General features: G+C 38.7%; 1 protein-coding gene and 1 long non-coding RNA gene across 3 annotated transcripts; one reads left to right on the plus strand and one right to left on the minus strand.

The window, feature by feature from the left end:
• Nucleotides 1–6676: 6676 nt before the first annotated feature.
• On the minus strand, nucleotides 6677–20004 carry LOC126824512 (XK-related protein 6). Of its 2 annotated transcripts, none has more exons than XM_050553762.2 (4): nucleotides 19880–20004; nucleotides 10220–10992; nucleotides 8942–9150; nucleotides 6677–7713 (listed from the first exon to the last, which is right to left on the minus strand). In XM_050553762.2, exons 2-4 carry the CDS (start codon nucleotides 10924–10926, stop codon nucleotides 7088–7090), a joined length of 1542 nt encoding a protein of 513 aa, XP_050409719.1. In that variant the 5' UTR covers nucleotides 10927–10992; nucleotides 19880–20004; the 3' UTR covers nucleotides 6677–7087. The 2 variants fall into 2 exon arrangements, with proteins under 2 accessions (XP_050409719.1, XP_050409710.1); XM_050553753.2 differs by lacking the exon at nucleotides 19880–20004 and adding an exon at nucleotides 19421–19838.
• LOC126825113 (uncharacterized) lies at nucleotides 13281–17222 on the plus strand. The gene is made up of 3 exons (XR_007681800.2): nucleotides 13281–13501; nucleotides 15287–15381; nucleotides 16894–17222. It is a non-coding gene; the product is annotated as an uncharacterized LOC126825113 (long non-coding RNA).
• Nucleotides 20005–27692: the final 7688 nt, after the last annotated feature.

A 27692-nucleotide genomic window follows, 5' to 3' on the forward strand; every position in this document is an offset into this window, starting at 1 on the left:
GTTGCATTTTATAAGAACAATTTATAAGAATTTTATAAGAACATTTTATAAGAAAAAGAACATTTAAAATTAACTTTATAAAAACATTTTATAAGAACTTTATATGAACTATATAAAAACAGAGAGAGAGAGAGAGAGAGGGCGAGAGAGAGAGAGAGAGAGAGAGGTGGGGTTTAACGTCCACTCGACACAAATTAGGTCATTTTGGGACTAACACATGGCTCAATTTTTTATTTCTATAATTCGCTTGCGCGTAGGGGTCTTTAGCAGTGAGTGGAAACCGGAGGACCCGGAGAAAACTCACGAGGTTGGACAGGCGACCCTACTCCTTGTCGCGTACAACCGGCGATTCGAAACCACGCCAGTTGACTCAATGACAGACCTCATGATACAGCTAACCATTCGGCCATGCAGCCCCCTTTATAAAACAGAAAAGCATTCAAAGCACCAAGTTTGCGCACCGTGTTTTGTAAAAGCTGATCTGTTTGACAATGATATAATATTGATTACTGAAAATAGTGATATACGCCCACAATGTTCCCCTTGCTCCGGTCTCGAACACATGAAAATTATGAAGACCAATGAAAAAAAAATAATTAAAACCTCTCGTAGAATATCTGTCTAGAAGATAGAGACTATAATTAGATATCTGTCAATCGATGTGAATCACTACACGGAAGTGCATTTTCTCGTCTATTGACACCGAGAGATGCTAATTATAGGCTGGTTGGGGAAGTTCGGGAATTTCCGGAGTCTACAATGACCGCTTTATATAAATGAGTATTTTGGGGAATACGAACCCAACACCAAAAACACAAGCCAATTTGAAACTAAAGTATTTTTCAAAGAAACCGATAAACATCAATTATTGTTCAAAACCTCCTTTCACCGAAAACATACGTTCTCTGGCATCATAAAATTTCAGATTCTCCGTGTTCATAGGCTATGCACTTAGAAGACCGACTTTGAGTCAGCATGTACGCTGGTATTTATCATAAGAGAAAGGGGATACCCCAAACACTTTCTCCGACGTATAAAACAACAACACTCTAGCTGAACTTGCCGTCAAACAAACAAATATAATATACAATCAGCAGTTAAAACCAAAACTTGTGGCCACCCAAGATACCAAACATGCAAAATCATAAACATATCCACCATTTCCATAACAAAACATCTGGCACACAATAATTCCCAATATTAGACCAACTTTCGTGCAGTAGTTCAAACATAATATATCTAATTTCATGTAGACAATGTGACAACCAATACGTAGAGGAGACTCAAAATGCACTTCGGGGAGGAATTAACGGCCACCGGTCAGACATAGTCGCAAAAAAGACAAACCGGTCTCAATTCAGTGCTTTTGTGGAGACTTAACCTCTCCCCCAAATTCTTAAACCTACCCCCCCCCCCCTCCCTTAGAAGACTACACATGGACATAATTTACCTTTTAACCCCCTTGAAAGGGTTAGGGTTAGGGCTAGTATTCCCCCAAATACTCATTTATATAAAGCGACCATGGTGGATTCCGGAAATTCCCGAACCTCCCCAACCGGGCTACAACTATTATCTCACATTGACACCGGACTCACAAGTTATCACAGGATCCAGACCACCATTAATTCCAGGTTTCTAGGAATTATTAGTCCCTTCTATTTACAATGTATTTATATTTTGTCACCTTTTCCCCGCTTTTCGTGGATGTTTTTGTTCACTTTTTGGTATAGAATGGCAGAAAATGGTCTAAATTAGCATTTGTTGACAGATTTGGGTTAATATTTATGATTTTGTGTAGAATGGAAGAAAATGATTTTAATGTACACGTGTTGCCAGATTTGGGTGAGTATTCATGCATGATTTTGAGGTGAACGTCATACGTGCAGTTGAGCCAGACGTTGCCACAGGTTGCGCCCCCCCCCCCAAAAAAAAAAAAATAAAAAAATAAAATTGGGCAAATAGACGAGAATAAACATTAATTTAAAGGGGGAGCTCAACGATGACCTGGGGTTCATAAATACGGGAATGTTCGACTCTCAGTCTGGAACGTCCCAAATTGACAGAATTGATGGCAAATGACTGACATGGATTTCAGTCCTGTCACAGTTATGACAATGCCGACAACTGAGATGGTGTCAGCTGAAACATGATGTAATTAAAAACAACGAATATGTTCCAACTGTCATGGTTGGTTGGTATAGTTCTTTATGCAGTCGGCATATGCGTTATAGCCCGAAATCACTATTTTCACTCGATTGTCACTATTTTTGGGATTGAGATAATTCAATTCCGGAACGTTCAATCGAGTACCCACATCAGTTTTCTGAACAGGTAAGCATATATTTACCCTCACTGGCACTGTTCTTCATATACAAATTGCATTTTTGTGAGTGTGGCAATACCCAGATTATTACCCCCTTTTGTATTGTTATACAAGTTCCCCCTCATGACATAGCCTGCCACGGAGAGCCACGGCGGCTCAGTGACTAGGATGTTGGCTCGCTAACCTGGAGGTCCCGTCTTCGATCCCTGCGTTGGCGAGAAAGTTCAACGGGATTTTCCGGCGTGGTTCCCCTTTGTTAGTGGTGAAGGACGGGGGGGGGGGGGTGTTCTGGCAAAGCACAACGTATAGTCGTTCGGATGGGACAAAAGCCGAGAATCGAAATAAGATTGGGCCATAGCGCCGCTATCCGGGCAAAATTTCCCCCCAGTACATTGCATGACGTATGTACGTCTTCTTTTGCCCAGTTGGTGCGGGAACAGTAGGACGTTAAACCTTTCAAAACGAGTAAACCCGTGTGGGGGGGGGGGGGGGAATATGGACCTAGAGAGAGAGATAGGATATTAAAGTCCATACGACACGAACTAGGTCATTTCGGGACTAATACTTAAATTTTATTTTAATAAATCGCATTAAGCTGGTGGGATTGGGGGGGGGGGGTACGCGGTTGGAGAGAGAGAGAGAGAGAGAGAGAGGGAGAGAGGGGGTAACGTCCACTCGACACAAATTAGGTCATTTCGGGACTAACATATGGTTTAATTATATTTCAATAGTTCGCTTGTGCGTAGGGGTCTTTAGCAGTGAGAGAAAACCGGAGGACCCGGAGAAAACTCAGGAGATTGGACCTACGAGGTTGGACAGGCGGCCGTAGTCCTTTCAGTGAGCAAACGGGGAATCGAAACCATACTACTGGACCCAATGGCAGACCTAATGAGCTAAAAATCACAATAAATCAATAAAGCAAATGTAATATATAAAACATGTTTATACTGTATACGTGTATCTGAGAGAGGGGATATACATAGGCATAGCCTGTTCTTCAATCCAAATTCAGTTATATACTAAATAAAAATATTGTTCGTACCTTTCTACACACCTACCGACAGAGAGTAGGTGTCAGAAGAGTTAAATGCCCCCCCCCCCTGCATTTGCTAATGTCGCTTATACCCCCGTCAAGGTGATGTCCTTACACACCACAGAGTAAACTCTGTGTTACACACCTACCGACCAAGAGTAGGACTAAGACTAGTAATAATTTAGTGCGAGTTATAAATAGACAATTTTTCCCTTAATTTTTTTCTCCCCTCTTCCTGCATTTTTGGGTTGACTTTTTGGTCTAGAATTGGGAAAAGGGATCAAATTTGCAATTTCATAGCAGTTTTGGGTAATACTGATGATATTACAGCGGAGGGATAGGGGGTGTAAAGTGTCTTTCTGCAGAGCAATCATTGTGTCGGAAGTGAGATTTTCACCCCTGTCAACTTCAAATCCGTGTAGCAAAAAATCTAAATGGTCAACCCCCTACAAAATTATGATGAGGAGATTGCCAAATGTTGTCCCCATTGTGCCTATAAAGATTGGAACCAACGGAATGTTGAGCAAAAAGCTACAGCCTGTGATGTTACAGTCATTTAACATTGAAGTCAATGGGCAAATAATTGCTAGTAGATGTCAGAAGAGTTATTTGCCCCCTGCATTTGCTAATGTCGCTTATACCCCCGTCAGGCCAGGTGATGTCCTCACTGCGCTGCTACAGTGACGTAAAAGCGTGGTGGAAACGCCAGATATCGCGACGTGCTCTCCATGGTGGTCAATGATTGCCGACTTACGGCGTTTATTTTGAGCATGTTCGAAACAAACGCCAAAGTTCTGTGATCTGCCCCGGAAAGCTGTGAGAACGCGACTTTTTTCAAGTTTGCAATTTTTTGGGACATTTTCTCGCGTTGTGTTCACCTTTGCCGGCGACCTTGTCGATTTTCTGGTCGCCGTTCGGTTGCAGCCAGCAGCGCAGTAAGGGCTCCATCCCGGTCTGACGGGTGCATTAGGCCTACATCCAAAACTCGCAAAATCATATAGACTGTAACAGGGCCCTATTTCTCGAAATTTTAACTAAAGATAAAATACAAATTTTAGTAGAAACTTCAATTTTGATTGGCTAAGCACTAAAATCAATATAATATTATCCAATCAAATTACTAAAATTTGGATTTTTATCTTAGTTAAAAGATCGTTTAACATCAAAACAAAACATAATAAATTGACAAAAAATAATGAAATATGACATATTATTGCCGTACATCAACACATATAAATATCGACAAAAAGATGATATTATATTAAAAATGGATTAAAAAAATAATAAATGCAAGAGATTAAGTTAAATAATGTTCTGATCATTTCTGATTCAACCTTCAAATGAATAAATGGAATGGTGTTTAATGGGACGTCAGCTCCAACCGGGAAATATTGCGCAAAACAAGGCCTTCAATCGACCAATAACAAAATTGTTGATATCATTAGATTTTATGTATTGAATGGCAATATTGGAAGTTTTACATATATAGGTAAATCTATTTTAAGGTCAAATCCAAAAATGCGAAACAAAAATAAAATAGTCGTATGACACGTGATATGCAAATTACTGGCAATGTTCCGTTTAATAAGACCTAGCTAATGCCACCCAAAGATTTGTCGGGCCGTTACTTCAGGAATATACGTGAATCGATAAAAAAAAAACACATCATATATCCACCCAGTATATGGACCTCAATCATAAACTCAAAACTCATGTAAGCCTGTCTGGTATATGCAGTGACTCAGTGACTAAAGCGTAGCCTCGCTAACCAGGAGGTCTAGAGTTCGTTTCCGGTGTTGGCCGAGAAAATCCCCTCGGGATTTTCCGGCACGGTTTCCCTTTGTCAGTGGGACGGAACGTAAAAAAGAGGTCCCGTGTACACGTTGGCGTGCACAAAAAGGATCCCTTGACAATTGGCATTCGAAATAAGAATAGGTCGTGGCTCCGCTGCCCGGACAAAATTTCTCCCATAGTACAGTGTTTGGTGTAAGTCAGTCTCATTACCCCAGATGACGTACAGGAAAGTAGGACGTTAAACCCCATTTCATTTCATTTGGTTGTATGAAGTTAAATCCATTTAATTCTGTCTGGCAAGTCAACATTAATAAAATGCAAAAGAAACATTCGAGAAAGTGAGTATTTGAACATAAATAAAATAATAGCCATGGATAACAAGTAAAAAAATGTAAAAAGATATGGTTTGAGCAGTTTCAGTTAAAGATGCATTAGAAGAAGAAGAAGAAGAAATTTTTATTATAGTGACATATGTTATGTTATATACAATATAACTTATGACATAGTTCAAACACCCGGCCTCTTGGGCCTATTAGTCACTTTAAATATAATTAATAATAAAGTAAATAAGTACATGTAATAATATAAATATTTGTAGTTATTTCGTTAAGAGATTATTTATATACAATTAGTTAGGATTAAATAAGAATTCTCGTCTTATATTAAACGACTTTGTAATGTATCGAGGGTAATTCATTAATTTAATCATTTTGGCATTGTCATTTAAGTTTTCGAAACTTATGTAAGAGCTAAATCTGTCTTGCACATTTTTAAATTTTATTTCAATAATTCGCTTGCTCGTAGGGCTCTTTAGCAAAGGGAGGAAACCAAAGCACACAGATAAACCCACGAGGTTTGACAAGCAATCCTACACGTCACGTACAACCGTGGAATCGAAACCACGCCACTTGACTCAGTGACAGACCTTATAATTTAAAGCAAACCCGCTAAACAATTCGGCCACCCAACTCCAATGTGAATAATAAACAGCACCCGTGCTACAAATTTGGATAGAATCCATGAGCGGGTGAAACGAAACAATCAGACACCCACGGAGCGCCCATATGGGTCCACTCAATCACTTTTTTAAAAGCTGAATACGTATCCACAACTCGCAAACAGCATACATACCAAAATTCAATGATAGTATGTTAATAAGCACCATAGAACAAATTTAAGTTATATTCAATCAAGTCATTTTTATCTCAATCTGATTAAGATCTCTATTTCGTTTCGTTTTGGGGGGTTGGATGGCTGAATGGTTAGCGTGCGCGCGCTGTATCATAAAGTCTGTCATTGAGTCAACTGGCGTGGTTTCGAATCCCCGGTTGTACGTGGCAAGGAGTAGGGTCGCCTGTCCAACCTCGTGGGTTTTCTCCGGGTCCTCCGGTTTCCTCCCACTGCTAAAGACCCCTACGCGCAAGCGAATTATTGAAATAAAATTTAACCATGTTAGTCCCAAAATGACCTAGTTTGTGTCGAGTGGACGTTAAACCCCATTTCTCTCTCTCTCTCTCTCTCTCTCTCTCTCTCTCTCGTTTCGTTTTTTTATACTTTCAATAGCCTGCACTACATGAAGATCTGAACGGTTGTACTGGAAGGTCGCGTCAGGGGTCATACGGGCAGCTTTTGACCAATGACGTGAGACATTGATTAATCAATCAGCGTTGACATATCTAGTAGTTTGTTTACCCAGTCCCGTGCATCGCACGCCAAGGGCTCGCCTAACAGACCGTTGCATTGGCTAATCCCTCACTTCAACCAGAACTTCCAGATCCTAGTGTAGTAAAGACAAGTAAAACGAAATTTTGAACTATAAAAAAAGAAACGAATTAAGATCCGTGTTTTAATCAAATTGATTTTATCTAATTTCTATGCTAATATTTTAAAATATTGTATGTTCAAAAGAGCACATATCACTGACTTTATTCAATTTGTTATAACATGTTTTTGTTATCTTCATCTTCAGAAGAGCAGATATTGTTAATTCGTCTCAAACATGTACCGTTGTCTTTATTTGGATGACAAAATTTGTAATACAACAGCAGGAGAAAAATATGGAGGCAACTAAACACGATGACGAAAACGACGTACACATAATTCCAACACCATTTGGAAGGATTGACAACACTTGTCCAAACGACCAACACAATGTTTTCAATGTAGAATATGACGTAATAAACAACTAATCGGCATTTCGAAGGACCCTCAGGAATGTTTAAAAAGCAAAAAATCATGACGTAGCCCAAACATACGTCATATCCTTTATTGAGGATTTTGTTTTCATAGAAACTAGTTCCATTGCTCATATTCACAATTGATAGCAGAATCCAGTGGATTCCAATGCCAAGCAAAATCCATTCGTGGAAATAAATTGCGAAATATGCTAAGCTTATCACCCTGCCGCCGACCTCAAAGACCCGCCAGGCTAAATAACCTGAATAACTGACCACGCCCATCTTCTTTTTCCCTGCTACTGAGTTGCGTAGACTTGAGTGGTATGACGTCAGACTCAAACTTAATCCGATCCAAGTTACAAAGAGTTTGCCTAATCTGTACAAAACTGAAACAAAAGAAAAGTTAACTTTATTTGAAAACAAACAATTTTTGATAAATGAAATGGGATATACGTGCACACCAATGTGTACACGGGATCTCGGTTTTTCGTTCAATCGGAAGGACTAGACAGGTGCCTCGCCAGACCCTCCGTCCTGCACCACTGACAAGGGGAAAACACACCGGAAAATCCCGATGAACTTTCTCGGCCAACACTGGGATCGAACCCGCGATCTCCAGACTAGGGAGCCAGCGTCTTACTCACTTAGACAACGTGGCTCTGTGGTCTAGCTATGTGTTTTTTAATGCGAGAACTTCATCATAAAGCAAGTGGACTCTTTTCCCCCACGGGTGTTTTTCTATCCGCATTGCCAATTACGATACTAAACTTCAATCAGTTGAACCTCCTGTTTTAACTCGATTTTATTACGACCAATATGACCCACCCTTTCGCTCACGACACCGATTTTTTTATGCTTTTACCAATTTGTTTTCTTTGCTCCTTCATACCAGTATTGGTCGAGAAAGTACGGGCATCTGTACAAAGTACAAGGAGCAATCTGTAGTCATTCGGATGGGATAAAAACCTAGGCCCCGTGTACACGTATTCGAGTACGCAAAAGAACCCACGACAGTTGAATTTCGATATAGGAGTGCCCGGAGTAAATCCTCCAAGCCAGATACGCGCACATCAGGGATCTAACCCACGGCCCAGAGGTAGCCGGCCAGCACGAATCACGAATCACAAGAACACTTGCCCCCCACTCCCCGGACCAATAATTTAGCAGGGCTATACTGTTCTTCACCAACCGGGATAAAAAAGACGGGATGTCATTTTCATAAATGAAATGCAATGAAATGGGGTTTAACGTCCTACTATTCTCCTCCGAACTGGGCTAATGAAGACGGGCATATGCCATACAGTGTGCTATGAGGGAAATTTTGCCTGGGAAGCGGCACTATGGCCTACTATTTTATCGAATTACAACTGTCAAGGGATCTTTTACGTGCACGCCATTGTGTACACGGAACCTCGGTTTTTCGTCCCATCCGAACGACCAGACAGCTGTCCTTGTCAGGCCCTCCGTCCTGCATCACTGACAAGGGGGAACCACGCCGGAAAATCTTGATGAACTTTCTCGGCTAATGCTGGGATCGAACACCCGACCTCCAGGCTAGCGAGCCAGGGTCTTTACCACTTAGCTAGCGTGATCCCGGTCATTTTGATAACTTACGTGAAATAATGTCTTTATCAACTGGTCGAAGTGTACCAAAAACATACAGTTGAAAAACCAGTTGCGGGGCGGACTCCAAAAAACTCTCAAAAACACACAGGAACCGTAGATCGACAGCTTCATCGACAGTCTTAGAAGTATATTTTCTTTTTGTTTTTTCATTTTTTGACTTCAGTGATTTGTAACCATAATACAGATATTCCATAGTCCTAATTCAAGATAACAACATTGGGGTTATTTCATTTCATAATCAATCTGGTTAAAATATAGATCACATTTCGTTTCGTTTTTTTTATAGTTCATAATTTTGTTCTACTTCTCTTCAGTATACTAGGATCTGAAAGAACTGTTAAATAACCCAAGTTCCGGTAGATGTCAGGGATTAGCCAATCAGTATCTTCGAATGCCCACTTAAAACACAGATGCTGATTGGTTACTCGAATAACTAACGTCATAGGCTCAAAAGACATTTGTATGACCTTTGACACGACCTCCCATTACAGCCGGTCAGATCTTCATGTTATGCAGGCCATCGAAAGTATAAAAGCGAAATATAGATCTGTACTTTAATCATATTGTTTCCTAATATTTCTTTCAGAAAAAGTATTAATTGTTTTAAAGATATTACAACATAATGTGGTTCTTTTTTTTCTTTTGATGTCAAAAACGTGATTTAGCAAGAGTTAAGTCGCCTACCAAAGGTATTTTTCTGGCTTCAAATGTTATTTAAATTATTATCTAGTCATAAATCAACAAAATACGCCCATAATCCAATTCTAGACCATCGGATGGTGAATCGAGATAAATTAACAGGATACCCGAACAGTCAGACCGTCAGCTATTAAAATGAAATGAAATGGGGTTTAACGCCCTATTCTTTTGCTCCGATTGGCCTAATGAAGACGGATATAGGCCATACAGCGTGCAATGGCCTATTCTTATATTAAATTTTAACTGCCAAGGGATCCTTTTCGTGCACACCAATATGTACACAGGACCTCGGTTTTTTGTCCCATCCGAACGACTGTCCCTTGTCAGGCCCCCTATCCTGCACCATGCACATACAAGGGTTAACCACGCCGGAAAATCCCGATGAACTTTCTCAGACAATGCAGGAATCGAACACGCGACCTCCAGGTTAGCGAGCCAACATCTCACCCGTTGAGCCACCGTTACGCCCTATCGTCAGTTACTATAATACATAATTCAGGCTTTTTTAAACACGCGATCCCCAAAAATCAAAACCTAAATTATCCCATCGTATACTATCAATCTTACCTCCACAAAATGGCCAACTGCAGACACGAAAATACAATTCTGCAGACCCACAGCCAAGTGGGATCATTCTTATTGACGGCGTAGTCCAGATAATACCAATACAGACTATAACCACAAACCACAACGGACGCCCCAGAAACCAAGATGGCTGTGACGATGCCAAAAATGCCAAAACCTTCTCGGAAATATTCTACCGTCAAATAAACGTCCGTGGATATATCTGTTAACAAAACTATACCAGATAGAATACCGAGCAAAAAATGGTGACATTTGAACTTGAATTCGTCGTCTGAGATATAGGGCTGTTTCGGATAGACAGACAAATCGACAACATCTTGTCCTTGATAAAGATTCACTGTAACCGAATCGTGGCCGGTACCGGGATCGCCGTTTTGATTAACCGAATCGTGTTCTGATCTGTAGGGCTGGTCAGCATCGTGTACAATAAATTCGTCATCTTCTCCTGCTTGATTCTGATTCGCTGTAACCGATTCGTGGTCAGCATCGACTACTTTTTTGCTATCCACTTCACGGATTTTTCCGTCATCACCCTGTATGAGAATTCTTGTAACGGGGTCACCATTCTGATCTGCATCAAATACTTTTGCTTGTTTTCGAGCAAGTCCTACATCAGGTTGAGTCCCACTATGGTGCAATTGTCCTGTCTGGCGACGTGAACGGGGTATTTTAGGAACACAAGACGACATGTTGGTCTACTTAAGAATCTGTACTTCTTAAATTAAACTCTATCCTGATAATTTTGTAGAAGCCACCTGAAAATACAAAAAGTACATATTACCGCTTAATTATTTTAGATAGCAGGATGCCCGACCTCGCCCGGGCACAAATTCACCCGGGATCCAAAGCCCGTCGCCCAAATTGAACCGAGTAATAGATTAAAAATTCACGGGGTCATACCGGTTGATTTGATACGACATACATACATACACACATACACACCTCCATCCACAGTGCCGGACTGGGCCCACCTGTCCACCTGTCCGTGACAGGTGGGCCTAAGCTCATTAAAAAAAGTGGGCCTAAGCATATAAAGAAAAAAAGAAAAGAGAAGAAAGGAGAGGGGGAGGACAAAAAAGAAAGAAGGAAGGAGAGGACAGGATACTTGTGTGGGCCTTAGTCAATGACCTGATATAAATGATGGTTCGCGAGTTATTGTGGTGCTTCAACCGTTTCCTGTCTTTTGACTTTCACAAAGCGTCTTAAAACTTCATATGTTCATGTTGGACATTTTGATAATTTAAAAACTTTATACAGCTCTGGTCGAACATAGCCTACACCAGATTATAAAATACTTTAAAAGTCCAAAACTGTTCAACTAATCTCCTATGGTCATCACTCCTTTAGTGTTCAAGTCCATGTTTTATGGAAATATCTACCTTTAAGTTAAAGTTGTTGCATATCTCTAGAGAGAGACTAGAGGGTGGGGTGGGGTGAAATTGGAGGATGCAGAGGAAACCCAAAAGAGAGGTAGAGACTTTAACTCAACCCAAACTAGGTCATTTCGGGACTAACACATGGTTCAATTTTATTTCAATAATCGCGTAGCCATCCTTAGCAGTGGGAGGAAACCGCAGGACCCGGAGAAAACCCACGAGGTTGGACAGGCGACCCCACTCCTTGCCAAGAACAACCGGGGATTCGAAACCACGCCAGTTGACTCAATGACAGGCCTTATGATACAGCGCGCACGTGCTAACCATTAGGCCATCCAATCACCGTAATAATAATAATACCCCTACTTATAGTATATACTTTGTAGTTACTGTACACGTACGTTTGTTGTTTTTTTGGTTTTTTTTTAAAAATATGGCGTAGAATCGAAAAAAAAAAGGTTTGAATATTATACAGGCCTACATTTTCTGCCAGGTGAACATTCACGATTTTGAGGCGTAAAGATACAAGAGTTAGGCGCTAAATTTAAATATACGTGTACATGTACAATTTCTGCCAGATTTTGGTGGATATTTGATGCAGCAGGATAAAAGCCATCTTCAATAGAAGGCTTGATCTCGCTTTAAAGATGTTAAACTCGCAGTCGTTGTTTCAGGAACATGGATTAGAGGTTGGCAACGTTGAAACATTGGGTAGAACTGTTGCATGTAGCTAATGACCTAGTTATTCTCAAATGTTGACAACCCATCCAGACTAATATTCGTAGAATATTTGTTTGAATTATAGAGACCAACTTGTAGTCCGATTGCCAATAACAAAAACGACACGACTGTATAAATATAATTAACAGTATTTGTAAACAGCAATAAGATGGAATGGGGTTTAACGCCTTACTGCATTTTTTGTGACACCAAGACTGGCATACGCCGCGCCATGTGCTAATGCTATGAAGAATATTTCATCTATGTTAGCAAGTTTTTATTCCCCGGCTCGTCTCCACGAAACAAGTTACAAAATTTCAAACTTTCAATCGGAACATAAAAATCTTCTTTGGCTTATTATTTGTGACAAAATTGTCATGCGCGGCAACTTTGACCTCTTAACTCACTGCTTTGATTTGAATGGAACCGGTATCAATTGCAGAGGAAACAGGCAAGAGGCCGCGACGTCTCGCATGACCTACTTTTCGCGAAAAATTTAAGCCATATTTGTGAAAGCGAACAGATAGCAGAACACCATTAAATTTCATCGTCTCGATGCCCACAAATTGTATTTCCTCTATTTATAGCAATTCTCTCTTTTTTTTCTCTCTCCCCGTTCGCATGTACATTTTTGTTGATTTTTTGGTCTAGAATGGACGAAGAGTGTTTGAATTAAAATTATCTGCCAGGTGTTGGTAAATAAAATATTCATGGTTTCGGGGCGGAAGGATGACAGAGTTTGTGCATCTCAAAATTTTGGTGGTCAACCTCATGGCCATTCGTTTCTCTGTAGTGAAAAGCATTCAGCCCAATGAGAATTTTGGGAAAAATGGAGCCGGGAAAAGAGACAGAATTAACATTGAAGTCAGTGGGGAAATTAATGGTAGTCTGCATCCAATTACGAAAAAACGAGTTACGTCCCTTCTTTGGCTGATCCATGCTAAATGGGGTCAATGAGTCAATGGTCGAAATTAATTATGTAATGTGGTCACATGTAGCTGAAACACTTTAGACATAGTTGTACTGTACTATACTGTTTATATGAATGTATTACTTATGTATACATGTATATATTATCAAATCTATATGACTATATCTAAATGTCTATACACGCTATAGCTGTCCTTAACCAGTTATTTAATGTTTAATATTGAACCCTCCTTGCAAAGTAAATTGAGTATTTTAAATATGTTTTATTATCTCTTAAATGATTTATTTTAGTTCTGAAACTTTAGTGTTTTTATTTTATAATTGTATTGCATTTTAATCATTTAGTTTTTGGTCATTTGCTATGTCTGGATTTGGAAAGAGCTATTTCAATCTATGTCTGGAATTGGAAGGGGCCATTTCAATATTTATAGTATTGTATAATGGACTTTCCCATTATCTATTATCTTTAAATTTATAGGGTTACCGATTTCATGAATTGTTTAGATAAGTTGATACTACCCCAAGCTTTGCAGGGAGTGTTGATAATAATGTAACGTATACAAAACTTCGAACGTGAATTAATAAGACATTAATTTCCCGTGATATATTACAAATGACAAATGCTATATGAACTTTGTGCTGTATGAACTATTTATATAGTCTTTATAGTGAATGAAAACATTTTTGGATACCATTCCTGGTTTTGAATGTCAAATATGATATGAAAACGAATATCGGTTTGTAATATTGAACCGTTTCACCAGTAGTAACCGATGAACGGTTAACCAAGTCGCTGTATACATCTTAATTATTAGGCAACCAAGTCTACGATCTTATAGGTTGACACGCAACAAAACATATATGCTCTGAAAATTAAATCTTGTACTTTGTCGATCTACGGACAGGTGGATATAATGCCGGGCTAGTGCGACTGTTAACACCACAGCTCTTTAATTGCATGCTTGTGGGTTTTAGATTTAATTCAAGTGAAGGGTAATTTTATTATTAAATGTACAACATCAATATTCATGAGCATACACCTGCATAATTGAACTGACATTGATTGTAAATATTACAGTGATTGAAGTATAATAATATACTAGATGTGTTTCATTTATTTCATGTTATAGCTATAGATAACCCATCTGATGAGCCTTGGTGGTTACCAGTTTAAAGTCGTATTTTTTCTTTTGAAAACAAATTGATAAAAGAATCGTACATTCGTTTTCCAATCGTCTTCGTCTTAAAGGAGTCAAGTCTCTAACTCAATATCATCCACAGTCTTCGACATTGCAACCATGGGATTCATTGTTTAATTAAACCCAACATCAATGTTGTAACCGTGAAAAGATGGGCTTCTAATGTCCAATATTTAACACAAAGTTAAAGTTTTGAAATTGCCACACGAATCGCGTGCAAGAATGCTTTCAAGTTTCATTTGTAATAGAGAGACTCGAAGAATGAAGTTAAATATACCCAAGAGAATACTATGCGGGTGTAAACTTGAATAACCAGACGCCAAAGAGGGCATTCAATTTGGACTCTTCGTGTATGGGGGGTTGGATGGCCGAATGGTTAGCACGCGCACGCTGTATCATACGGTCTGTCATTGAGTCAACTGGCGGGGTTTCGATTCCCCGGTTGTACGTGACAAGGAGTTTGGTCGCCTGTCCAACCTGGTGGGTTTTCTCCGGGTCCTCCCACTGCTAAAAAGACCCCTACGCGCTAGCGAATTATTGAAATAAAATTGAACCATGTGTTAGTCCCGAAATGACCTAGTTTGTGTCAAGTGGACGTTAAACCCCATTTCTCTCTCTCTCTTCGCGTATTTCGCTGAACATAACTGATTAGACATTAAAGTAAAAACAGAAACGATTGAATGTAAATCAGTTAATATACATTCATATTACATTATTATATGCGTTGCAACCCATTAATGTCCATTTCTAGGTGTCAAGGAATGGAAAGTCAAAATTCGTGGTAGTGTCAAACGCATAAACAGTATGTCTTTTTATTTTAACAGGTTGATGTCTAATTCCCTAATGGCCCAATTTAATTTAAAGGGAAATAAAGGGAGGCGGTCCATAATGGACTTAGAAATTTACAAAGTTGTCCGAGGTTTGTTTTTATCATACTCAATTTACGAACATATCCTTAAATATCGGATAATCAAACATGGTATGGGCATACACAAGTTTTTATTACTTGATCGATGAGTGTTGATCTTTTTATACGGCCAGAGTTATGGCCCTTGATCACTTAAAAAAATCTTGTGGACGCTCTCGAGGCCAAAGTTAATATTCGATTGACTTTAAATTTATACACAGTGTTTAAGATCATGAGACGAAGAAGCCTATTGATTTTCAGAGATTTCCGATAATTACTGCCAGAGTTATGGCCCTTGATCACTTCAAAAAATCTTGTGGACGCTCTAGAGGCCAAAGTTATTATATCCTATTGACTTTAAATTTATACACAGTGCTTAAGGTCATGAGACGAAGAATCCTATTGATTTTCAGCAATTTACGATAATTACTGCCAGAGTTATGGCCCTTGATCATTTTGAAAAATCTTGTGGACGCTCTAGAGTCTAAAGTTAATATCCGATTGACTTTAAATGTATACACAGTGTTTAAGGTCATGAGACGAAGAAGCATATTGATTTTCAGCGATTTCTGATAATTACTGCCAGAGTTATGGCCCTTGATCACTTCAAAAAAATCTTGTGGATGCTCTAGAGGCCAAAGTTATTATATCCTATTGACTTCAGATTGATACACAGAGTTTAAGATCTTGAGACGTACAAGTACATTGATTTTCAATGAATTTTTATGACTTGGAACAGCAAAATCCATGATACAGTATTAAAAGTTTTGTATACAAAACGTTAGCATGGGGCAGAACTTTATAAAAACCAAACAAATTCTAATGGTTTTCTGAGTTGTTGCTCTTAATCAGATTTTAGTGTATTATAAATGTTTCATTACCGAAAAAAGTAAAAATATGCGACAACTCTTGTTGACTGCCCGGACGATTTAGCTGCTGTGGGCGTATGTTTCGTTGTCTGGCAACCTATCTTTTTTTGTAATTTAACACCCAGGCCTTTCTTACACGTACAAATTTATGGAGAATATGAAAGTAATAACACAAGCGATGTCTCATATAGAATGTGTTATTGGGTCATATATAATATAATTCATATGGGGTTTAACGTCCTACTGTTCTGCTCCGACTAGGCTAATGAAGATGGGCATGCGCCATACCGCGTGCTATGAAGGAAGTTTTGCCCGGGCAGCGGCACTATGGCCTACTCTTATATCGAATTCCAACTGCCAAGAGATCTTTTACTTGCACAATCAATGTGTACACGAGGCCTCGGTTTTTCATACCATCCAAACGACTAACAGTTGTCCTTGTCAGGCCTACTGAACTTTCTCGGCAAATGTAGGGATCGAAAATGCGACCTCCAGACAAGCGAGCCAGCGTTTTACCCAATAAGCCACCTTTGGTCCATAATTCATGGGATGCAGAATTATCTGTTACAGCTTTAGGACCACCTTTTTGATCGGACTGAATTATATAATTTACAAAATTTGACAGAGTAAATATACAGTTTTTTGTATTCTTCAGATAGTGTTATGATCAGTCAGCCGAGCTGCAATGAAGCCGAGATAATAACAGCAGTTTCGGCTCATCTAAAATATGAGCCGGACAGAAGAGGGACCAATAAAGTACATGTACAGTTTTAATTTGTTTATTACATGTCATATTTTATTATAATCTTTATAAGCCAATTTAAGTTCTTTTATCATCCATTTAATTTTATTTTATTTTCTATGTGCGATGTCCACAAAAAGTTAACTGCGCCATTGAGCATTGAGTGTTTTATATTGGTAATAGGCGCATTATAAATAATAAATTATTATTATTATTACAGTACCAATTGCATTAAAATTACTTTCTCATTTTTAGCAATATCATTCATTACCCATTACATTGAAAGTATATAATTACATTTTATTACTATTTAAAGATTAGTGCTAATTTAGCATTTAATCAATCAGATTTAAAGACATGTCTTTAAATCTGATTGATTGAATGCTAAATTAGCACTAAATCTTTAAATAGTAATAAAATGTAATAACATTAAATATGTTTCCTTGTTATATGCTTTTAAAACTCTAGTTATCACTGAATGCATAAGAGTATGGTTGTAATATATGTCTGTAAATCCTCTGTTTGATCACTTATGAATGTATATTTAGTTAATCATAGTATATAGATCTATGCCTTATTTTCTTTTAAACTGGTTTCAATTATATAGTATAATGTGTATGGTTTCAGTACATCTCAACAATCCTCTGTTTGAACTTTTAATTGTATAATGAGTTAATCCTAGTATATACGATTATTCACCGTTGTTTCATCAAAAGCTTGTGATAGCTACTCATGTTCACCTTCCTTGCACACCATTGGATAGTTCGCACTGATGTTTATATATATATATATTCATATCTTTCTCATTTTTTTTATTTTGTCTACGATATCACCTTAGGTGGAAGTGGACGTAAAACACCAGAAGCGAACGAACAAAAAATCATTTTATTTATTTGTGTATATATGCTTGAAAACGACTTGTGAAATCTTGTTGAAACGTTGCAGTGAAATAAACCATAGAAATTGTTATTCCATAAAAGTGTGTTATTTGATTATGTTCTAATTACTAAAATGCCATTCAAAGAATGCGCCATTAAATGTAATTGAAATGTAATTGACCATTACATGATTTTCGGAATGTAATTAATTACATTTCCATTACTCATTACTTTTGAAATCTTCCATTACTCATTACATGACCATTACTTAAAATTTAATGATCAGATTCTATTACCTTTACCCATTACTGCAAAGTTATATGACTAGCATTAATATTAACTGTAATATAATCGTTTGAATTGAATGTTTTGAAACTACGTACTGTCCTATTAATTGATACTGATTTCATTCAGAAAGAAGCAATTAGATTGGTTGTGATGGGACACAATAACTTTGATTTTAATTGAGTGAGAGTGTTGAAACTTCGCGTATCGTTTCACCATGTCAAAACCGTGGCCCAAATCTGTCGGGCATTTAAGCACCCCCTCCCCCTTCCCCGCACACACACCTAATTTAACATCCATCGTGCCCGGCCGCCTATTCCCGTCTTCGTTAGTCCAGTGGGGGCAGAACTGTAGGGAGTTCGATTGGGGCTTATACTGGGTTTTATACAACCTCAAAACAACAAATTCTGACGTCGTGACAACTTTTCGCCAACCACCACACTACGTTGAAAAACAACAAATTCTGACGTCGTGACAACTTTTCGTCAACCACCACACAACGTTGTGACAATGTTGCTTGGACGTCCGTACAGCGTTGTCACAACTTTTCGTCAACCACCACACAACGTTGTGACAATGTTGCTTTGACGTCCGTACAACGTTGTCACAACTTTTCGTCAACCACCACACAACGTTGTGACAATGTTGCTTTGACGTCCGTACAACGTTGTCACAACTTTTCGTCAACCACCACACAACGTTGTGACAATGTTGCTTTGACGTCCGTACAACGTTGTCACAACGTAAGAGTTTGTTGCAAAACAACCTACAGCTGACCTATTTCAGACGTTGTGATACAACCCCTGAACAACGTTGTCACAACGTTGTGTGCCCGCTGGGATGGACGTTTTGATGCAATAGGCCCTAAACATTTTTATCTTGTCTTATATATATGTAATTTTATTTACAAAGACAAGGAAGCAATACTTAACATCCTATAAATGATGTCTATAAACCAGGGCCCTTGAGAGGGGGAAAAAATGTTCTGGGGCGAAACCTTATATTTTTGCCCCCCCCCCCCCCGTTCTAACACTATAATCTAGCAGATTACGATAAATCAAAAACTTTTGTACATTATACATTCTTATTAGAAGCTAAAAAGGAACAGTATTGATTGCCCATTTCAATTTTGAACTTTGATAAATTCATGCCCCCCATCACACACACACACACACACACACCTCGTGAGGCGGGCTATAAACAAATGTGAATATATAATATATGCGAATTGTGTCATACATACTGGTCGTTAGAAGGTAAAAAGTTGTTATACTTACGCTTGGAGGTGATTCGACTCTTAAATCATATATCCTATTTGAATTGCCTACAGCATGCCCGACTTAACATATACACATTATACGAAAGCTTCGTGTATTTTTGAGTGGCGTATTAATCATCACAAAGTTCACAAATCTCAAAGTACATTAAAATAGTCTCGTCTAGTATTTCATGAACTCTCTCGGGTTCACTGTTAGTGTTACCTATATTCAGCAATATTGAGTGTACGATAGTTCGGTATTCAACATGCTATTCGGATCAAATTGTCGTCTCGCCCATTCACAATCCAGTGGCAGTATTAAGAACGTGTATTAAAATATAACCACATTCAACCCAACTACACCAACGCAGAACACATATAAATCCGTTATTTCGCCACCCACGCTATTTGCGAATTTCTATGATCTAGGCCTAAATCAAAGACAACTTTCTGAGAAAATAAAACACGCTATAAATACCTTGGAAAAACCCTCGGTCAATGACGTGTGACGAAACAGCACGCGGCTTCAATCGTTGGTTTAATGACGCAGGCATTGTTTACATTAGACGTTACTGGTCCGGCCAGATTTGCCCTCGGTAGGCGGTTGATGCTACATCGCATCCTTCAAAATAACAAAAAGGAGAGGAGCTATTAATAGCTTGCAGAGCAGAAATAGTCACGGTCACCCAAAACTTTCCAGTTTCAGCATTGGTCGAGTATTCGTCTGAATGATTGAGACTATGTCGCGGCTTGACTACGTGAAACCGGATCAGAATGAAGATATAAATAATAATATAAAGTTCGTCTATTTATAACAATATTATCTTTTCCATTTTTGTGCCATCGTATGGCATTGTTTGTTGATCCTTTGATATAGAATTGAAGAACGGGATTTGTTCATTTTCCTCCCGGTTTAGGTGAATATTCATGAATTTGAGGCGGAAGGTAACCGATATGATTATGACTTAGAGAAATCTCCCCTGCAAAGGACGCAACAGATTATCGATTTATGAGATGATTGTCACATATTGAACTCTATGTGTTTATAAAGATGTCAGTGGTGCAGAATGGAGGGCCTGACAAGGACAGTTGTCTAGTCGTTTGGATGGGACTAAAAACCGAGGTCCCGTCTATACACTGGCGTGCACGATAAGGATCCCTTGCCGTTGGAATTCGGTATAAGAGTAGGCCATAGTGCCGCTGCCCGGGCAAAATTTCCCTCCAAATGGTTAGCTCGTGCGCGCTGTTTCATAAGGTCTGTCATTGAGTCAACTGGCGTGGTTTCGATTCCCCGGTTGTACGTGACAAGGAGTAGGGTCGCCTGTCCAAGGTTTCTCCGGGTCCTGCGGTTTCCTCCACTGCTAAAGACCCTTATGCTCAAGCGATGCTCAAGCGAATTATTGAAATAAAATTGAACCATGTGTTAGTCGCGAACTGTGTGGAGTGGACGTTAAACCCCATTTCTCTCTCCCTAATTTACAATATATTGACATACTTTGACGGGGTCCAGGAAAGATTGGGGCCTTGAGCCGGGAGGCGAGTAAATTTGGAAGACTCGTGTTGTCAAGGGTGATTATTTATTTGAGATATTAATTTGTCATCGGCAAAGTTTGCATTGTCCCGAGTACACGAATCTGATTAAAATACAGATCTTTATTTCGTTTCGTTTTATATACCTTTGATGGCCTACACTACATAATGAGTATATTTATAATGCGCTATATCCATAAACCAAGTTTATGCTCAAAGCGCTACACAATTATTATCCCGGTCTCTAGGATACAGGTAAAGCCTGCTTACCTCCCTTTACCCCTGAACTCTTGGAAAGCGCCCCAACATATGCTGCTTCAAGGAGCGCAACAGTTTTTTGTATAATACATACACCATCCTACTGGTACCCATTTACAGCTGGGTAGACTGGAGTACAGGGATAAAGTGTCTTATTCAAGGACACAAGAACTCGACTGGTCTCGAACCTGCAACCATTCGGTCACAAATCCTACTCTCTAACCATTGCGCTAAATCCCTCCCAAATAACACACTATTTATGGATAATTATTACTATGGTTTATTTCACTGCGACGTTTCAACAAGATTTCACAAGTCGTTATCAAGCATATAACACAAATAAATAAAATGAAAAAATATGGTTATATATATATACAAGAGCAGTGCGAACCCTTCAATGGGATGCATAATCAGCAAGCATGAGCAACTGTCCCCAGCCGTTAAATAAACAAATGTACATTGATGGTTATAAACTCTAATTGGTATAGATAAGTACAGGAATAAAGGATCAAATAATTATTAACAGGTATAATGAGCCATGAGCAATAGGTCCTGACAGTGTCACAATCAAATATCATATTTTTTCTTTTACATCCGAATTTATAAATATTTATGTTCACATCCTATTTGTCTGAGTTTGATCCCCCAAACTCAATTTTAATTGTCTAAGCTGTATCCCCCAAACTCATCTTGATTGTCAACTGCATCTGAGGCATGCAGCATGTGCACAATATGGCTATATAAGCAGATGTGGATGGCACATCAGAGTCAGTCAGTCAGTCAGTCTTTTAGTAAGGTTCGTTCAGGCCGAATCGGATCGATTATGTAGGAGGGGCCAATTTAACCTTTCTTCTTTGAATACATAACTGTAGTGAATATCGGACCATGTTTAATTAAATCAGAGGTACATTGGAACTGGGCCACGTTTGATTACGCCCAGTAGGTGAAACTTTTATGTGTGTAGATTATTGTTGGGCAACGTTTGATATGGAGCGGCGTTGGGGCCAAGTTTAGCCGTAGCTGATATCGTGAACAGAACATTTGAGATGATCCCAGAATAGGATCCACAGGCCTATAATTATCTCAACGGTGTTGTGGAGAACTGTGCGGTGTTTAAATGTTTTACGAATAACTTAAATCAGAATAGGTATTGCAGGCCTATGTTTAATGTTTTCGTTGGACGAATAATGTTTTTGTGAATTGATGGTTTGATTCCCACCGGAAGTGACCTATGGACATACTGAACTCTGAAAATTGATTGTTTTACTGATCTGATATAAATATATAAAGTATTAAATTATACTATTAATGCCATTTCGTTTTCTTTATGATTTTGAAGACGCAGCTGGGGGGGTAGTTTGCACGAGTGGCAATTGGTCAGGTGCCAAATCGTGACAGACAGAAAAAACATAATGAAGACCTGATCAGTTGTACTGGAAGGTCATGTCAGGGCTCGTACGAGCGGTTTTTGACCCTATCACCTCAGACATTGATTAATCAATCAGCGTTGACGTTTCTAGTGGTTTACCCACAGTTCCGTGCATCGCACGCCAATAAGTCATGGTTTCATTGGCTAATCCCGCACGCCATCCAGAACACGGGTTTTATAACAACTCTTCCAGATCATAGTGAAGTACAAACAAATAAAACGAAATTTTGAACTATTAAAAACGAAACTAAATAGGATCTGTGTTTTAATCAGATTGCGAGTACACAATATCGTGCATTTAAAATAAACCTTGACGGTTGGAATTCGAATACAGCGCAGTCCGTAGTGCCACTGTCCAGGCAAAATTTCCCTGATAGCAGTAGCACACCATATAATGGCGTATGCCCTTCATCATTAGCCCAGCCGATGCAGAACTGTAAGATGTTAAATCCCATTTTGCTTCACTAATAAATGAGGTGACATAACTGACTTCTTAGAATTTAGATTTTAGCCTTAGTAAAATATATTAAGGTCTGTCATAGGTGAGCTTTACACCTACGTGTACAGGCCCAGATCCAGGAGTTTGTCGGGGGGGGGGGCATACATTGGAGCAGTAAAGAGTAATCATCAGAGTGCCGCATGCATTAGTGGTTTGGTGTAGTCCCCAGAGCCTTCGTCGCGGCCTCATCCCGAAAGCAATTGTATACGTTAGGAATTGCTTGGGTGGAAACAATGCGAAAACCATGTTTATATCATCTATTAAAGAGCAGATATGTGAACTACAACAGTAACAAAGCAAACGAAAATGAAAATCAACCATGTCACAGATCAATAGTTGATATTATTGTCAGTTATGTCATTATTCGAGTATGTAGTTCTTTTGCACAGGAGCATCCATGATCGTTGATCAACAAACAGTTGATATTGATTAGTCAACAACGTGGTTGGGCAGACGACTCTACTCCCTGTAACGTACAAGCGGGGAATCGAAACCACACTACTTGACTCAATATCACGAACCTTATGATTTAACGTGCACGCGTTGAAACACTAGACCAGACAATGAGTCTTTTATTTTAAGTGCACGCCTGGACTAGACGTTGATCCTTACCACGCCCTCCGTTCTGCACTACTGGGCCCGATTCCTAGAAAATTCTTAAGCACATTCTTGTGCTTAGATTTTAAGTAGACTTCAGTGCAAGCACAAGCACATTATTATGTGTTCCAAGAACAAACTTAAGCACAACTTCGTTCTTAAACATTGTCAATCTAAGCACAAGTCCCAAGCAAGGTATACGGCTTGCTTACCAACCTTAAGCCCGTCTGTTTCAATCAAGATGGCTGACCGTAGAGTTATTCGACGGCATTTCCTTCATCTTTTGATACCAAAAAGACAATTAACAGACATAAAATCCTTTAGAAACATAATTATTCTCGAGAAGAATATAGAAAATTTCGCTTCTACCCGGAAACCATTTTATTTATTTGCCAATTAGTAAACAACACAAACACGGGCTACTTTAAGATCAGGCGCTCTCACAATTATTCAGTTTGTTTGCATGTGCTTGTGTTTGTTTTGTTTTTTTAACTTTATATATAGGGGTCATGTAAATGCATCAAAATCGACCATTTGCCGGGAAGCATCCGACCAATTTATGATGTAATTCGCATGCCAAAATTGTTTTTATGACGGTAGAGAGCATCGTAGTCTCAGTTAACTAGTCACAATGTGCTTAGACTCGTACTTGACTTGTGCTTACGTAAGAACGGTTTTTGGGAATTTTCTAGAGACGGTATTTTATAAAGTTTCTTACGTAAGCAAAAGTGAAGCATGACTTTGTGCTTACTTTAAGAATTTTCTAGGAACCGGACCCTGATGTTGGAAAATACCAATGAACTTTCTCGGTTTACATCTGTTCTTTTGAGTTTCAAAAAAAAATCAATATAGCTATCGCCTGGGAAGGCACGCGCTATAGTTTATAGTATCGTATACTAACACGTTATATAATCAATTAATGACAACCAACGCAACAGAAAATTCCCGGTGGAAGTGGACGTAAAACTCGAGGAACAAAGGAAAGCCACAGAAAGAAATATACAGATAAATATGAGACTGGGCATAGAACAAGAGCTTTTATAGAGACAGCACCCATTACCCATTAAGAATTTATATTTGCGTAAATTTCACTGGGTTAATCAACGAGATGTTTTTCACTAATTAGAGAGAGAAAAATAGGGTTTAACGTCTACCCAACATAAACTAGATCATTTCGGGACAATTTTATTTATTTCAATAATTCGCAGTGAGAGGAAATCGAAGGACATGGAGAAAATCCAAGCGGTTGGACAGGCGATCCAACTCATTGATACATACAAGCGGCGAATCGAAACCGCGCCACTTGACTCAATGGCAGGCCTTATGGTTCACGCGTACGTGTTTAACCTCTAGACCCCCCCCCCTCCCTTTTCTCTAACTAAAACCCCAATGACTGATTTTGTTCATGGGAGTTTTGATAGATTCTAACCTTGAATAGAACTAAATAATTTACATTTTGTATAAGCATCGATACGTCAGTCAATCGTGAAACTGCGTGGCTGTACTACATTATTGGATAAACAAAACATATCGATTTTCAGTTGCTATGTTTTTTCTTCATCAATAGTATGTTTGTGGGATTTTCGCTTTGTTAGGGAAGGATATTAAATGGGGCCTGTGCGTCCGCCCGTCTGTCCCTATTTAGTTTCCGGAGCATATCTCATAAAGATATCTTTTTGAAACTTTGTACACACATCAACCTCTTACAATAGTCGTGCCTTTTGCTATTTAGGAATTTCTGGGATTTATATTTTTTGTGTTTCCATGGAAACAAATTTGACTTAGACTTTGGTGTACAATTCCGTTTCCGGACTAAATCTCATAAACCGTTCAAGATATCTTTTTGAAATTTTGCACACATATCAACCTTTTACAGCAGTTGTGTTTTTTTCTTATTTAGGAATTTCTTGGATGAGTGAATTTTTAACTGGTTTGCAGAGGACTGTACAATCAGCTTAATGTTATGGATTATGCAAAAACTCACATCTGGGTCAATTTTGACAAAATGTCGTTTCATTTGGTGGAAAATCCTCGGTCTCATGTCGGTTTATTTAATTTCGCCTACGATAATCTTCAGGGTGAAATAGCGATTTACACCCCGGCGGATCTTTATCAAGGTGAAGGATTTGAGTTGATTAAAAAAGATGTGTCGGCCGCGAACAAGTTGATCTATATTGTGTCTCGACATAGCCGACAAGAGAAACATTGCGATATGAGTCGAGACATCACATCTACATCATGCACCGATAAAAAGTATTGTGGATCCCATGATACGTATGTCTTCGTGCCCAAAGGGAAATTTCGTAAAAAGGTTCGAGACTATCTAACAGTACCGTCTCAGGATTATGGCGTTGAAAATATGTCGACCAGGGTCCGCATTCAAAGGATATCTTAAGTCTAAGATAGTCATTTAACTACTAGATTTCACTTAAATATACGCAACTTCCTGTAAGTTAAGGGTATTCAAAGGCAGTGTTAAGTATCGAATTTTCCATTAAAGTTAAGCTGCCTTAATTTATAAGTGTTTAGTCTTTTAGTGGTATTCAAAGGCCAGTTTAATTGAGAAAAATCCACTTAACGTTAAGTGACCTTTTATTTATCATAAATTATAGTCTCACATGACATGAGTAATTCGTGATGTTTTGGCAGTGTAGGTAATTCCAGAAGTTAAAAATTCATGCTTTGTGGCTAATTTTGGTATTCCATGTGTTACAATATAATATTTCGACAAACATTTTCCTAGTAAGTAATGACAACTAAGAATTTAACAGAGTATTGCGGTGCTCTTAAGGGGACATAACTTGCGTGCGACATGAGTAATTTGTGATTTTTGGCAATGTAGGTTATTCCAGAAGTTAAAAATTTATGCTTTTTGGCTAAGGTTGGTATTCCATGCGTTACAATATAATATTTCGACAAACATTTTCCTAGTAAGTAATGACAACTAAGAATTTAACAGAGTATTGCGGTGCTCTTAAGGGGACATAACTTGCGTGCGACATGAGTAATTTGTGATTTTTGGCAATGTAGGTTATTCCAGAAGTTAAAAATTTATGCTTTTTGGCTAAGGTTGGTATTCCATGCGTTACAATATAATATTTCGACAAACATTTTCCTAGTAAGTAATGACAACTAAGAATTTAATAGAGTGTAGTGGTGCTCTTAAGGGTACATAACTTGCGTGCGACGTAAGTAATTCGTGATTTTAGCAGTGTAGGTTATTCCATAAGTTAAAAATTTATCTTTTTGGCTAATGTTGTTATTCCATATTTTAAGTGTGCAGTTAAGTTTTTCACATAGCCAAGTATATGTAAAATAGAGCCCTTGAATACCGAATTAAGGTAAGACACTTGGTTAAGTGGAAAAATTAAGTATTTTTATATACGTAACTTTAAGAAAACCTTTGAATACGGGACCTGGGCTTTCAGGCCTCTAGGTATTTTTACAGTGACTAATCCATGCAAAGTTTTGAAAGTCTACCATTTACATTGTACTTATTTATGTGATGCAACCGATCAGTTGGGTTTACTGTACAACATACATCTTTAATTGTAGCACCAATAGGACATATCTGGGATTCTGAAGTGTCAAATGGGGCGACTTACTGGGGAATATTTGCTTGGAACTAGATTATCCTAACAGTGGCGCAATAAAGTTTTATTGCAGTGTTGTCGACAATGAAAAGTAGAACCTTACAAGACCTCATGATCGGGACATGGTTTATTGGGACCATGGTTGATTGGGACCAAAAAGTCAAAGCTGATTGAGACCATGCTTAATTTGTGTACCTTTCTTCTGTAAGACTCGCGTGCGCATTTATTCGTGGAAGATGTTACTTATATATATTCCAAACTAAAAAGTAATTTTATTTTCTGTACAAGTGTATTCGTGTGTGTTTTTGCTAATGTACTACCTGGATACCCGGTTTGGCCCGGGGCCCCAAGATCTGTGACCTTGGCCTTCATAAATAACGGCCCG

Source organism: Patella vulgata, chromosome 1 (genome assembly GCF_932274485.2).
Source record: "Patella vulgata chromosome 1, xgPatVulg1.2, whole genome shotgun sequence".
In the NCBI taxonomy this organism is placed as follows: Eukaryota; Metazoa; Mollusca; class Gastropoda; family Patellidae; genus Patella; species Patella vulgata.

Coding starts and splice junctions, on each gene's coding strand:
- LOC126824512 (XM_050553762.2), bottom strand. CDS start 10,926: ATGTCGTCTTGTGTTCCTAAAATACCCCGTTCACGTCGCCAGACAGGA. Junction 9,151..10,219: donor CAGTTGGCCATTTTGTGGAG/GTAAGATTGATA, acceptor ATCTTGAATTAG/GACTATGGAATATCTGTATT. Junction 7,714..8,941: donor TGATAAAGACATTATTTCAC/GTAAGTTATCAA, acceptor CTTTTGTTTCAG/TTTTGTACAGATTAGGCAAA.